This window comes from Colossoma macropomum, unplaced genomic scaffold (genome assembly GCF_904425465.1).
Source record: "Colossoma macropomum unplaced genomic scaffold, Colossoma_macropomum, whole genome shotgun sequence".
NCBI classification, from domain to species: Eukaryota; Metazoa; Chordata; class Actinopteri; order Characiformes; family Serrasalmidae; genus Colossoma; species Colossoma macropomum.
The window spans coordinates 287,952-302,215 of NW_023494828.1; the positions used below are offsets into that span (position 1 = coordinate 287,952).

At 41.9% G+C, this 14,264-nt stretch overlaps 1 protein-coding gene across 3 annotated transcripts in view; it reads right to left on the reverse strand.

The window, feature by feature from the left end:
* The window catches only part of zc3h7bb (zinc finger CCCH-type containing 7Bb), a 55,577-nt gene that overhangs the window by 22,704 nt on the left and 18,609 nt on the right, over positions 1 to 14,264 (reverse strand). For 2 of the 3 annotated variants that reach the window (XM_036560425.1, XM_036560427.1), the window contains exons 11-16: positions 11,451 to 11,509; positions 11,215 to 11,317; positions 10,952 to 11,113; positions 7,220 to 7,425; positions 7,026 to 7,126; positions 3,097 to 3,278 (exon numbers count right to left, since the gene is read on the reverse strand). In XM_036560425.1, coding sequence (XP_036416318.1) covers positions 3,097 to 3,278; positions 7,026 to 7,126; positions 7,220 to 7,425; positions 10,952 to 11,113; positions 11,215 to 11,317; positions 11,451 to 11,509 — 813 coding nt within the window. The remainder of the gene's footprint in view (positions 1 to 3,096; positions 3,279 to 7,025; positions 7,127 to 7,219; positions 7,426 to 10,951; positions 11,114 to 11,214; positions 11,318 to 11,450; positions 11,510 to 14,264) is intronic. The other variant, XM_036560428.1, reaches the window with a different exon arrangement.

The window sequence follows — 14,264 nt, forward strand, 5'->3', positions numbered from 1 at the left end:
GGTTAGGAGAAAGAATGGAGTTAATGGGGCTTCACAAAATAAAGAAATTAATTAACAGAATATGAACGTTTATTAATAAAACTAAAACAAATTAACAATAACATAGCACAATAAACAAATTATGCAAGACGAACAATGTATGGTAATTGTATTCAAGTCCAAGTACAACTTTTAAAGCCATAGAGAATATCCAATGCACCCATCCTTCAAACTTGTTAACGCTTACTGCTTCGTTGGTCAAAAAGCAGCTTTACGGAAAAATCCAGGTCCAAGCCCCAGTGAGCAAACCAATGGTGAAAGGGGCAGGGAAAACTCCCTAAGAGAAAGAGGAAGAAGCCTTGAGAGGAACAAACACTCAAAAGGGGAACCCATCCTCCTCTAGAGGACATCAGATAGCAAAATAATAACACCAGAGCAAAATTAACAGAGAATAAGATTTTACCATTAGTACAAAATACTAAAAAAACAAAAAGAGGGAAAAGCAGGTGAATCAAAGGATATGATTAAATAAACAGCATTTAATAGATGTTGGTCTCTAAACAGCAGTAAATGTAGACATTCTATTGTCGAGCGATTATGACAATGCTATGAAAAAAACTGTTCATTTACTACAATGCTTTTTCAAAGCAGCACTTGACAGTCAGTGTAAACAAAAGTTTTTAGGTCTAACTTATTAATACAAAATACAGGGCTCTTTATGACTGTATACATACAACCCCATTTCCAAAAAAGTTGGGACACTTTGGAAAATGTAAATAAAAACCAAATGATGTGCAAGTCACTTAAATCCTATATTTCACTGAAAATGCTTCAAAGACAACATATCAAATGCTGAAAATTTTGTTTTTTGAAAAATACATGCCCATTTTGAATGTGATGCCAACAACACCTTACAAAAAAGTTGGCATGGGGGCAACAAAAGGCTGGTGAAGTTGTGTAATGCTAAATAAAAACACCTGGTGGTTAATTGGCAACAGGTCAATGACATGATTGGGTATAAAATGAGGATCCCAGATACGCCGAGTCTTTCAGAAGTAAAGATGCAGAGGGGTTCACCACTCTGTGAAAGACTGCATGATCAATAGTGCAACAATTCAAGAATAACTTTTCTCAACATAAAATAGCAAAGAACTTTTGCTTTCCATCATCTGCGGTACATAACATTACAAGATTCAGAGAATCTGGAGAAATCTCTATATGCAAAGGACAAAGCCAAAACCAGTATTTGCTGGCCATGATCTTTGGGCTCTCAGGCAGCACTGCATTAAAAACAAACATGATTCTTCAGAGGAAATCACTGCATGGGCTCAGAAAAACTTCTGAAAAACAGTCTATGAAACCAGTTTGGCACTGCAATTAAAACTCTTAAACGCAAAGAAGAAACCATATATAAACAGGATCCCGAAACGCTGCCACCTTCTCTGGGCCCAAGCTCATTTAAAATGGACCGAGGGGAAGCGAAAGCGTTCTGTGGCCCGACAAATCATTTCAACATTTTGAAACATCTGAATTACTTTTTGGAAATCATGAAAACCGTGTCCTCCAGGCTAAAGACCACTCAGCTTATCAATGCCCAGTTTAAAAGCCAGTATTTATGATGGTATAGGGGTGCATTCGTGCATATGGCATGGGTGACTGGCTCATCTGTGAAGGCACCATTAATGCTGAACGATAAATACGTTTTGGCAACATATACGGCCATCCAGATGACGTATATTACAGGGAAGGCCTTGCTTATTTCAGCAAGACAATGCCAAACCACATTCTGCATGTATTACAACAGTATGGCTCGGTATTACAAGAGTCCAGGTGCTAAATTGGCCTGCCTGCAGTCCAGACCTTTCACCACTGAAAACATCTGGAGGGTTTTGAAATGAAAAATGACAAATGAGCACCCGCACTGATAAGCAGTTGAAACCCTATGTTAAGCAAAAATGGGAAAACATTTCACTTTCAAAACTACAGCATATGGTCTCCTCAGTTCCCAAACTCTTACAGGGTGTTGTTAAAAATAGAGGTGATGAAACACAATGGTAAATATGCCCCCGTCCCAACTTCTCTGGAACGTGTTCTTGGCATCAAATTCAAAAAACAATAAAATTTCTCTGTTTCAACATTTGATATGTTGTCTTCGTACTATTTTTAATGAAATACAGGGTTTAAGTGAATTGCACATTAATGAATTTTGATTTAATTTACATTTTACAAATATTACAATTCAGTAATATTTCAACAATATTTGTGCCATGTGAAATATCTTCCCTCTGACTCACTTTTCTCTCCAACTGCTGTTTCACCTCGTCCCTCCCCTGTGTGTGCGTCTCTCATTCGAGTCGCAGTGCTCATCATAATGCATAGATCTGATTGGCTGAATAGGGTCACGTGTGATATTTACAATGCATACGATTGGTTTGTGAGTTTCCCGGGCCGCTAAACCGGTACCGTAATGACTAGAAATGTTACGGCAATTAATATAGGACCACCCTGTTGAAATTAAATAATTCTCCATAGTTTATCCGTTACAGGCCTAGGTCCGCATAGGACAGCGTCTGGGTCCAGACTCGGACCGCGGTCCGCCTATTAGTACCTACCTCTGGTTTAGACTCATCACTTCCTCTTAAAACATGCACCACACTCAGAAGTCCTCCGTGATGTCCCACCCACAGTGTCTAACAGGCGTGCCATGTTAACAGTGAAAATGAAATCGCAAACAGGATTGTAACTGCATTTTCATTTTGGCAGAGCAGAAGCGTGACGATGAGAAAACACAACCGCAAATGTTTTTCCTTTTTTAATATGTGAGAAATAGACCATTAAGGCAATGAAAATTAAATGCCCAAAGCACTGTGGTTTTCCCCTACACACTATATGAACAAAAGTACTGGGACACATACAGGAGGTTTTATGACATTCGCCAAACCCAGACTTGTCCATCAGACTGCCAGATAGAGAAGCATGATTCGTCACTTGACAGAATACATTTCCACAGTGTGGCTGAGAACACACACACACACACACACACACACACACACACACACACACACATTTTGGCACTGCGGACTGTTAGAGAACCTATGCAATTATATAATTGCATACCTGTGTCCTGCTGTAGCACCCAGCACTTGAGCTCAATTACTGAGTGAGCAAAAGAACAGCTGTCTTCTCTCTGGCAGCCATAGCGCACCTCGTGGCGACATACATCAAACTGGCACAAAGGGTGTAGCGGTCTAATCTTACTGTAGCGCACGTTGGCTGAGCGGACCACATGCACCAGGCACCTGCCAGAGAGAGTCACACAAATGCGCGCACACACACCATATGAAGTGGGGAGAAAACATGATTAGTTCAACTGTGACGCAAATCAAAGATCTAACAAAAAAAATTCCAAACTCCAATTCTTACATAAATAAGTAGCTGAGGCAAAACATTGTCTCAGTAATCATCTATCTGCCCATTCTGCTTATCATTGTATTTCATACTTTTATAAAGTAAAATCATATCTACAAGAAAGTATTTATAGTACAACCTGTGCTACCCCAGGCTCAAGGAGGTTGCTGGAGGCAGGGTTCACTGTTGCAGGAGCCATTTAGTCTTTAATTTTACACCAGACACCACAAACAAAACCACAACCAAAGCTGGCCACTTTTCAGTGGCTTCAAATAAGACTTTTCAGTCCTATTTCTCCAAAACCAGATTTTTCAGTCCTTTTCTCTAAACTGAGCTTTTTAGCTCTTCAACCTGCTGTTGCTACTGCTCGTCTCTCTGTTCCCTCTCTGCTCTTTTTAAAAGGCCAGCCAGATCAGTATCAGCTGGCTCTCATTGAGCACCTGAGCTAAAAGGGAACAAGAGCTCGTGGTCCACCTCCCCATCATCGCCCCCACTAGTCAGCTTGGCCACCCGGGTCGAATGTAAGGCAAGTTAAAGAGGCCTCACCGCGGACGGACCGGAGGCGGGGTTTAGAACTCGTGCGCTGTCCCCCCCACTCACTCGCTGTTCTCTCCCCGCTGTCCTCGCTCAGAGTCCGGGCCCGGCCTTCTAGACGGCTGTCACAGCCATCATCTTAAGAAGGTGAAGAGTTGGATAGGCTTTGTAGTGGCAAAAAATGGGAACTACCAGCTGTCTTGGAATTACCTGCATTTATCTGTAAAGTTGTCTTTAAAATATGATCAGGTGTTCTAAAAACAGTATGTTAAAGAAAAGTCAGGCAACAGACCTCAAAGAGAGACCCAAAAAACAAAATGAATACTGAGGCATGTACCTGTCCCCCAACAGGTGCATGCCTCAGTATTCATTTTGTTTCCAAGGCAGCAGGTAGTTCCCATTTTTTGCCACTACAAAGCCTATCCAACTCTTCACCTTCTTAAGAGCCACTGAGACACCATCCAGGCTACTTCAAGATTACTTGGACCTTGGACAAGACCAACAGTGACTGTTGGGATGCACATCACAGAATCAGGTGAACTTTCGTGATTAGGTTAAACTCCAGTTTCTCTTAAGAGTTAACCTTCGTTTTATAGGTAAAGTGTTGTAAAAATTTTTCACAACTAATTTCTTCTATTTTTGCTAATGAGTAAAACACAAAATGCAGCTTTTAAATGATTATTCTATTTATTGAACATTGAACTGTATTACCCATTTGAAAAAGTAACTGGCCCCTAAACCTAACAACTGGCACCCTTTGCAGTAACAACTGCAATCGCATGTTTGCGATAACTTGCGATGAGTTTTTTGGTGTGGAGGAATTTTGGCCCACTCTTTTTTGCAGAATTGTTTTAATTCGGCTACATTGGATGGTTTTTGAGCTCGAACTGCCCGTTTAAGGTCTCTCCACAGCATCTCAATGGGATTCAAGTCAGGACTTTGATTCTACCACTTCAAAACTGTAATTTTGTTTCTTTTGAGCCATTCAGAGGAGGACTTGCTTGTGTGATTTATATCACTGTACTACACAACTGCGCTTGAGCTTTAAATCACAAACTGATGGGCAGCCATTCTACTTCAGGATTTTCTGATAGAGCGCAGAATTAATGGTTCCATCAATTACGACAAGTCATCCAGGTCCTGCAGAAGCAAAGCAAGCCCAGACCAACACACTACCACAATCATGTTTGACTTTTGGTATGACGTTCTTATGCTGGAATGCGGTGTAAGCTTTACGCCAGATGTACCAGGACCCATGTCTTCCAAAAAGTTTCATCTTTAACACATCAGTCCACAGAATATTATCCCAGAAGTCTTTGGGGTAATCTAGATGTTTTTTTGGCAAATGTGAGACAAGCCTGTGTTCTTTTTGGTCAGCAGTAGTTTGCGACTCTCCCATGGATGCCATTTGAGTCTCTCATTGTGGTATTTTGACCTTAACTGAGGCAAGTGAGGCCTGCAGATCTTTAGATGTTCATCTGAGTTCTTCTGTGACCTCCTGGATGTTCGTCGATGCACTCTTGGTGAAATTTTGGGAGGCCGGCCACTCCCGGGGAGGCTTACCACTGTCCCAAGTTTTATCCATTTGTCGACAATGGCTCAGATTGAGGTTCGCTGGAGGTTCAAGGACCATTTTGCATTTGTATCGGAAACTCTTTAGAACGTGTTATCATGTGCTGCCTTTTGAGACCTTCTGACCTGCTTTACGTTGCCAGACAGGTTCTATTTAAGTGAGGTTTAGATTCAACAGGTCTGGCAGAAATCATGGCTGGGTGTGGCTAGTAAAACTGAACCCAATAGTCAACTGAATTTGGTTGACTGATTTAGCAGGTAAGGGAGCAATTACATTTTTACATAAAGCCAAGTACTGCTGAACAGCATTTTTCCTTCAATAAATGAAATCATTAATCATTTTGTGTGTGCTGGGGTTATCTTTGTCTATTATTAAAAGCAGTCTGATGATCTGAAACATTTAAGCGTGACAAATACATGAAAAATAGAAAAGACTGGGAAGGGATCAAATACTTTCACAGCACTGACCAATCCAAGTCACGATCATAGCTTCACTCCAACTATAATTTTAAAAATTGCAAATACGTTTTGTTTAATTCACCCATCTTCACCTTGTGTTGGTGAAAAGCTGCAGGCACTCATTCACACACTTCCTCCTTCCTCTCTCTCAGTCATCGATCTATACATTCGATTAACCTATTCTACCAGGGAGATTCACTCGAAAGAGGTCCCAAATATTCTGTAATAACTCTCGCTAGGATGAAGCATTCCGAACTAAATAATGTACAAGGTGCTCCTCAGTATACAGAGCTTCGAACAAGCCGGGATGCCCCTGCGTCGGAGTGATGAGTAGGCGCCAGACAGCCGTTGCGACGTTTAACCTCCGTTTGCAACTTCCGGGTGCATACCCCCATACCCCTTCAGTCACTCGACTTCTCATCAGGATTGTGGTGTACAATATACAGTATGCAAGGAGCATGCAAGTATACAAGTCCTTCTTCGACTTTGGTCACCACAGTCACCGGATCTGACACCACAAGACTTCTTCCTTTGGGGTATGCTCAAAGAAAACGTCTATCAGAACAAGCCTTGCACCGTGGAAGATTTGAAGGAAAACATCCAACATGAAATTGCTGCTATTCCCCCCGATATGCTTGCTGATAGATTCAGGAACATGGAGCGCCGTGTCGAAATGTGTCTGGCAGAAAACGGAGATCACTTCCAGCATCACATGTGATGCAATCGATTACACATACGTCCAGGTATGTAGCATATTTTTTTGTTTCAGATTGCTTAATCCTAACAGGATTTACAACAGAATATTCATCTCTATTGAACTGTACGGTGCATGGCATTGTAACGTACATTTTTGAAGTGTAGCACTGAATTTAGTGGTCTAATTAAAAAACGCTGTAAGAGGCTGTTTTTTATTTTTACCATTACACTCCCAAAAATTACCTTTATGCAGAAAATAAATACCACCACGCAGTTATTTATTGATTAGTTAATTCAACTATGCTGTAGAAAATTCACTATACACAAGCAATCTCGAGAGTGTAGAGAAAAGTCAAGAAAAAAAAGTGGTAGCTTACTTGTTATCATCAAAAGGATGTCTTGCAGTAAGGTTGGAGCAGACACCTAGGTTCTCTTTGCTACGCTTGCTTATAATACGAGGTTTACTGTCAAAACACTCCTAAAGCAAAACAGGAACAAAAGCATGTGATAAATTTGTTTCAAATAACAATGTAAAATGAACATGAGAGTCAATTAAGTCATTATACCCTACCTCACAGAGGAACATGAACATGCCCATATGAAGCTGTAGAAGGCGTGTGACACTAAGAGCTCTTCTCTCGTTTGTGCCCAGAGGATCGAATAAAAGCTCTCTGCTCAGGGCTCCTTTTCTCTCCTGAGTCCACACATCTATCTCTTCCTGGCAATAGGCAAAGGTACAGTTTTCCCCGTACTGGCACTCTTGACGCTCCTGCACCTCTGCATGTAGAGAAGCAAAAGTCAGAGCGCTTAAAAAGAAAACTATATCAATCAGATTCCACTTATATCACTGAAAAGAAAAACCCAATGATCCTGGTGAAAACTCATGATTAATGACTGCTAGTAGTGTTTCCCAAGTAACTGTAGTCCTTGAATATAACTTGGTTCTAGGGGTGGGAATCTCTAGGAACCTCACAATTTGATTCGATTACTGCGATGCGATTATAAAACGATTATCGATGCATCTTGATGCCTCTTTCTTCCTATTCAGGATTTCTTTTTTCTCACTGTGTGAGGACTTGGTACTTTTAAAGCAAAGTATTTGTAATGATCCATAATGAATTTACTTCCAATAATCTTTTATTAATAAAACAAATGGAAGTGATGTGCAAGTGAACTGGAAGGCTCTCATTCACTGTTCTTGTTTGGAGCACGAGATGCTAGCTGCCACTCATCTATGATAAAATGCTCTGTTATGGTGTTCGGGTGCTACACTTCCAAGTTCCACCTTTTGTGTTCCGTCAACATTACATTACAAATTTAAATTTAGAAAATCGATTTTTGACATTTGTGAATTGATTCAGAATCGTCCACGTCCGCAACGCGATGCATCTAAGAATGAATCCACCCCCCCACCCCCACTTGGTTCCCATCCAAAACTCTGTGCATGCCGTTTACAGCAGCAAATCTTACAACACTTTTAGTTGCCACCACAAAACAACTTATGCCAACCACTAGGGGGGAAAAAAAATGATCAATTCTTGGACAGAGATTCTCTCGTGATCATAGAAGTGATTCCCTCTTGAAAAATTCTGAACTCACAAAACAAGAAATTTATAAAGTAAATTATAAAGTGGAATACTTCGGTGCAGACTGGCTTGGAAGAGGAAAGACAATGCAGGACCTCACTAAAGCACACATTTTTGCTGTCACACTCTGGTCATAAATTGTGTGTTTATGACATAAAAGGGCCAAAATCATTGTAAACATATCCTACATAATAACATGGCTTTGCACAACAGTCAATTTATGAAATGCTAACTGGTTAACAGGCTATTCAGTACTGAGTTAGGCTTAAAAACATTATTAATATAGTTAACATTAAAAGGCATGTCTATAGCCTGCATTATGATACATAGTAAAACAATGATATAGTCAACAGAAATAAAAAAAAAAAAATGGAGATGCATCAAGATGCATCGAGAATCATTTTTAGAATCAGTAACAAAAAAATTTAGAGATAGATAATATTTGAATCACAGCCATAACAGAAGACAATTGATTAAAACATTATTGCTACTGGACAGATGATTAGATTACCAATATTTCAGAATTGTATTTCATGACTATTTATTGTACTCCAAATGAGCAGAATGTTTAGGTAACACTGGGCTACTGTACTAAAATTTCAGCAATTCTTCATTTTACTCCATCTGTAATCCTACAGAAATAAAGGCTATATTTTACTGCAATGCTAATCCAGGAAGATCTAGCCTCAATTTCTACATTTAAGCAATGTGGATCAGCATTAGCTGATCGGCAGATATGTACATGAACAATAGCAAATGCTGGCATTGGCCTTGAATTCCCATACTGATGCATCCCTAAAAAAACTTTACTAGGGGAAATACTGTGCTGATGCACACAAATGCTGAGGTGTGTGTGTGTTTATATATATATATATATATCATATATATATATATATATATATATATATATATATATATATATATATATATACACACACACATACATACACGCACGCACGCATACACACAGTGGTGTGAAAAAGTGCTTGCCCCTTCCTGATTTCTTATTCTTTTGCCACACTTAAGTTTCAGATCACCAAACAAATTTAAATATTAGACAAAGATAACACAAGTAAACACAAAATGCAGTTCATAAATGAAGGTCTTTATTATTAAGGGAAAGAGAAATCCAAACCTACAGGGCCCTGTGTGAAAAAGTGATTGCCCCCCGACCCCTTAAAACATAAATTAACCTTGGTTTATCACATCTTTGGAAAGCTGAGTTCAATTTCCCTAACCACACCCAGGCCTGATTACTGCCACACCTGTTCTCAATCAAGAAATCACTTAAAAAGGACCTGTCTGACAAAGTGAAGTAGACCAAAAGATCCTCAAAAGCTAGACATCATGCTGCGATCCAAAGAAATTCAGGAACAAATGAAAAAAAGTAATTGAGATCTGTCAGTCTGGAAAAGGTTATAAAGCCATTTCTAAAGCTTTGGGACTCCAGCGAACCACAGTGAGAGCCATTATCCACAAATGGCGAAAACATGGAACAGTGGTGAATCTTCCCAGGAGTGGCCGGCCAACCAAAATTACCCCAAGAGCGCAGCGACGACTCATCCAAGAGGTCACAAAAGACCCCACAACAACATTCAAAGAACTGCAGGCCTCACTTGCCTCAGTTAAGGTCAGTGTTCATGACTCCATCATAAGAAAGAGACTGGGCAAAAATGGCCTGCATGGCAGAGTTCCAAGATGAAAACCACTGCTGAGCAAAAAGAACATAAAGGCTCGTCTCAGTTTTGCCAGAAAACATCTTGATGACCCCCAAGACTTTTGGGAGAATACTCTGTGGACTGCTGAGACAAAAGCTGAACTTTTTAGAAGGTGTATGTCCCATTACATCTGGCGTAGAAGTAACACAGCATTTCAGAAAAGGAACATCATACCAACAGTAAAATATGGTGGTGGTAGTGTGATGGTCTGGGGCTGTTTTGGAAGACTTGCTGTGGTAAATGGAACCATGAATTCTGCCGTTTACCAAAAATTCCTGAAGGAGCATGTCCAACCCTCTGTTTGTGACCTCAAGCTGAAGCGCACTTGGGTTCTGCAGCAGGACAATGATCCAAAACACACCAGCAAGTCCATCTCTGAATGGCTTAAGAAAAACAAAATTAAGACCTTGGAGCGGCCTAGTCAAAATCCTGACCTGAATCCGATTGAGATGCTGTGGCATGACCTTAAAAAGGCGGTTCTTGCTCGGAAACCCTCCAATGTGACAATTACAACAATTCTGCAAAGATGAGTGGGCCAAAATTCCTCCACAGCGCTGTAAAAGACTCACTACCAGTTATCTCAAACGTTTGATTGCAGTTGTTGCTGCTAAGGGTGGCCCAACCAGTTATTAGGTTTAGGGGGCAATCACTTTTTCACACAGGGCCCTGTAGGTTTGGATTTCTCTTTCCCTTAATAATAAAGACCTTCATTTATAAACTGCATTTTGTGTTTACTTGTGTTATCTTTGTCTAATATTTAAATTTGTTTGGTGATCTGAAACATTTAAGTGTGGCAAAAGAATAAGAAATCAGGAAGGGGGCAAACACTTTCACACCACACACACACACACACACACACACACACATACATTATATATATATATATATATATACATATATATATATATATATATATATATATATTCATTCTTTCAAAGAAACCACGCAGACATTTCACATACCTGGCACATAATGCATAATGATAAACGAAATAAAAACCTTTGCAGAGAACGAATGCTCCTAGAAAGTTATTGCGGGCAGGGCGAGGTCTTATCCTCTTCCAAGTGGTATCGTCAGACGATTTGAGGCGACACAGCAGTACATCTCTCTTACAGCGATGAGCTGCTTCAGGTTGGTATTTATAATCCATGACCCGAGGACCTACACCAGAAAAGAGCCCATTTTGCTCTTCAAAAGCCATGCTTATAGTACATTGAATAGCCACACACCACGGACCGTACTGTTGATGTCAAAAACAGTACCTATACGGCTGTAGCAGGCATGGCAGGCCTGTCTAAACTCATGGGTGGCAGCCAGAGGGTTCCGGGACAGCAGAGAAAGGTTGGTGGCAGCTGAGCCATTCTGCTGGGTTCAAAGGTCAAATGTGGTTTCCAAACAGTTTTTGTGGGACAACATACTGCTCAGCAAAATCATTCTGAAGTTAAACTTATAAGGCTGTGAGGGAACTGAAAGGTAAAAGAAGCAAAAAAGTGCTTACTGTGTGGATGGCACTATGGTTCCGTAACCCAGGGATGAAACTAGTAGAGACTCTTCCTCCTGAAGGTGTCAAGAGGAAATAGGCATAAAGTAAGCATTACTAAAACATTATGTTCACACTATAATAGCAGTTTTGCAATTATATGAATACTTGCAGGAACCATTCTTACAGTGGAATGCAAAAGTTTGAGTACCTATGGTCAAAATTTCTGTTACTATGACTACCTAAGTGAGTAGTACCGATCTCCAAAAAGGCATAAAGATGAAACAAGATGGGTGCACGATTTTTGTTTTGTACAATTTTAGAGTGAAAAAACAAAGGAGCACCATGCAAATGTTTGGCCGCTCAGGCCTTAATTAGCTTGTCAGGGTTATGGCTTGTTCGTAATCATTGTTAGGCAAGGCCAGGCCAGGCCAAGTCAAGTCAAGTGGCTTTTATTGTCATTTCATCTATGTACAAGTGGAGTGAAATTACATTACTCCAGGAACAAGGAACAAAAGAACAAAAGTACAAAATTACCAAGTGCGAACGTGCAGACAGTGTGCAAACAAAAATTAAGCTAGAAACAATACAATATATATGATAAATTAAACAGACATTAGACACTGTAAACAGACAGGACAAAGCTGTTGCAGAGTTTGGCAGTGATGGTGCGGATGCTCCGGTACATTCTGCCAGACGGCAGCAGTGAAAAAAGTCTGTGTGAGGAATGGATGGGGTCGTTCACGATGCTGGTGGCTTTCCGGATGCAGCATGTGGTGTAGATGTCCGTGATGGAGGGGAGAGAGACCCCAATGATCTTCTCAGCTGTCCGCACTATGCGCTGTAGGGTCTTGCGGTCGGAGGCGGTGCAATTCCCAAACCAGGCGATGACACAGCTGCTCAGGATGCTCTCCACAGTCCCCCTGTAGAACATGGTGACGATGGCGGGGGGGTGAGCTTTCTTCAGTCTCTGTAAGAAGTAGAGGCGCTGCTGGGCTCTCTTGGCTATGGAGTTGGTGTTGAGGGATCAGGTGAGGTTCTCTGTGATGTGGACACCGAGGAACTGGTGCTCTGGACGATTTCCACAGCAGAGCCAGTGATGTTAAGTGGGGGGTGGTCACCTCGTACTCTTCGGAAGTCAACAACCATCTCCTTAGTTTTGTCTACATTCAGAGACAGGTTGTTGGTTCCGCACCAGTCTGTTAGCCGCTGCGCCTCCTCTCTGTACGCTGACTCATCATTCTTGCTGATCAGACCCACCACAGTCGTGTCATCAGCAAACTTGATGTGATTTGAGCTGTGCTTTGCAGTACAGTCATGAGTCAGCAGGGTAAACAGCAGCGGACTGAGCACACAGCCCTGAGGGGCGCCGGTGCTCAGTATGATGGTGCTGGAGATGTTATTACCTATCCTGACTAACTGAGGTCTCTTAGTCAGGAAATCCAGGACCCAGTTACAGAGGGAGGCGTTCAGGCCCAGCAGGCTCAGTTTTCCAATCAGCTACTGAGGGATGATGGTGTTGAATGCTGAACTGAAGTCTATGAACAGCATTCCGACATAAGTGTCTTTATTGTCCAGGTGTGTGAGAGCAAGGTGGAGTGTGGTGGAGATGGCGTCATCTAATGAGCGGTTGGGGCGATATGCAAATTGCAGTGGGTCCAGTGAAGGATGAAGCTGGTCTTTAATGTGCCTCATGACGAGGCCCTCAAAGCATTTCATGATGATTGGAGTGAACGCAATGGGACAGTAGTCATTGAGGCAGGACACTGGAGACTTCTTCGGCACAGGGATGATGATGGTGGACTTCAAGCACGTTGGAACGACTGCAGTGCTCAGAGAGATGTTGAATATGTCCGTGAGAACATCAGCCAGCTGTTCAGCGCATTCTCTGAGCACTCTGCCCGGTATGCTGTCGGATCCTGGAGCTTTTTGTGGGTTGACTCTGTAGAGATCTCCGCACATAAGCTGTGGACAGACACAGTACCTGTTCACTTGAAGGAGGTGTGGTTTTCCTCGCCGGCGTGCCGTTCTGTGCTTCAAACCAAGCATAGAAGTTGTTTAGCGCGTCTGGAAGGGAGTCATCACTGTCACAAGCAGGTGGAGGTGACTTAATTGGTGATGGCCTGGATGCCCTGCCACATGCGCCGTGTGTCAGCAGTGTTTTGAAAATGTTCATGGATTTTCTTTGAGTAGGCACGCTTAGCTTCTTTGATGGCCCGGGAAAGCTTGGCTCTTGCTATCCTGAGGCTTGCTCTGTCCCTTGACTTGAAAGCCTTGTCACAGGTTCTCAGCAGCATGCGCACCTCTGCAGTCACCCATGGTTTCTGGTTGGGGTGAGTTGTGACAAGTTTAGAGACAGTAACATTATCAATGCACTTGCTGATGTAGCCAGTCACTGATTCTGTATACTCCTCCAGATTGATGGAGTCACCGGAGGTTGCTGCTTCTCTGAACATCTCCCAGTCAGTGTGCTCAAAACAGTCCTGAAGAGCAGATATAGCTCCCGGCGGCCAGGTTCTCACTTGCTTCTGGTCTGGTTTGGCACGTCTGATGAGCGGTCTGTATGCTGGAGTGAGCATCACAGAGATGTGGAAATTTGGGGAGCACTGACTTCAGATTGGCATGGTTGAAATCTCCAGCAACAATAAATAGTCCGTCAGGGTGCGTGTTTTGCAGATTGCTGATAGCGCTGTACAGCTTGTTCAGTGCAGCGTTAACATTAGCACTGGGAGCTATTTACACCGCTACTATGTACAGCGTATAAAATGGTCTGGCTCTGACAATCGCAAACTCGACCAGCTATGAGCAGTGACTAGAGACTAGCGTCGCGTT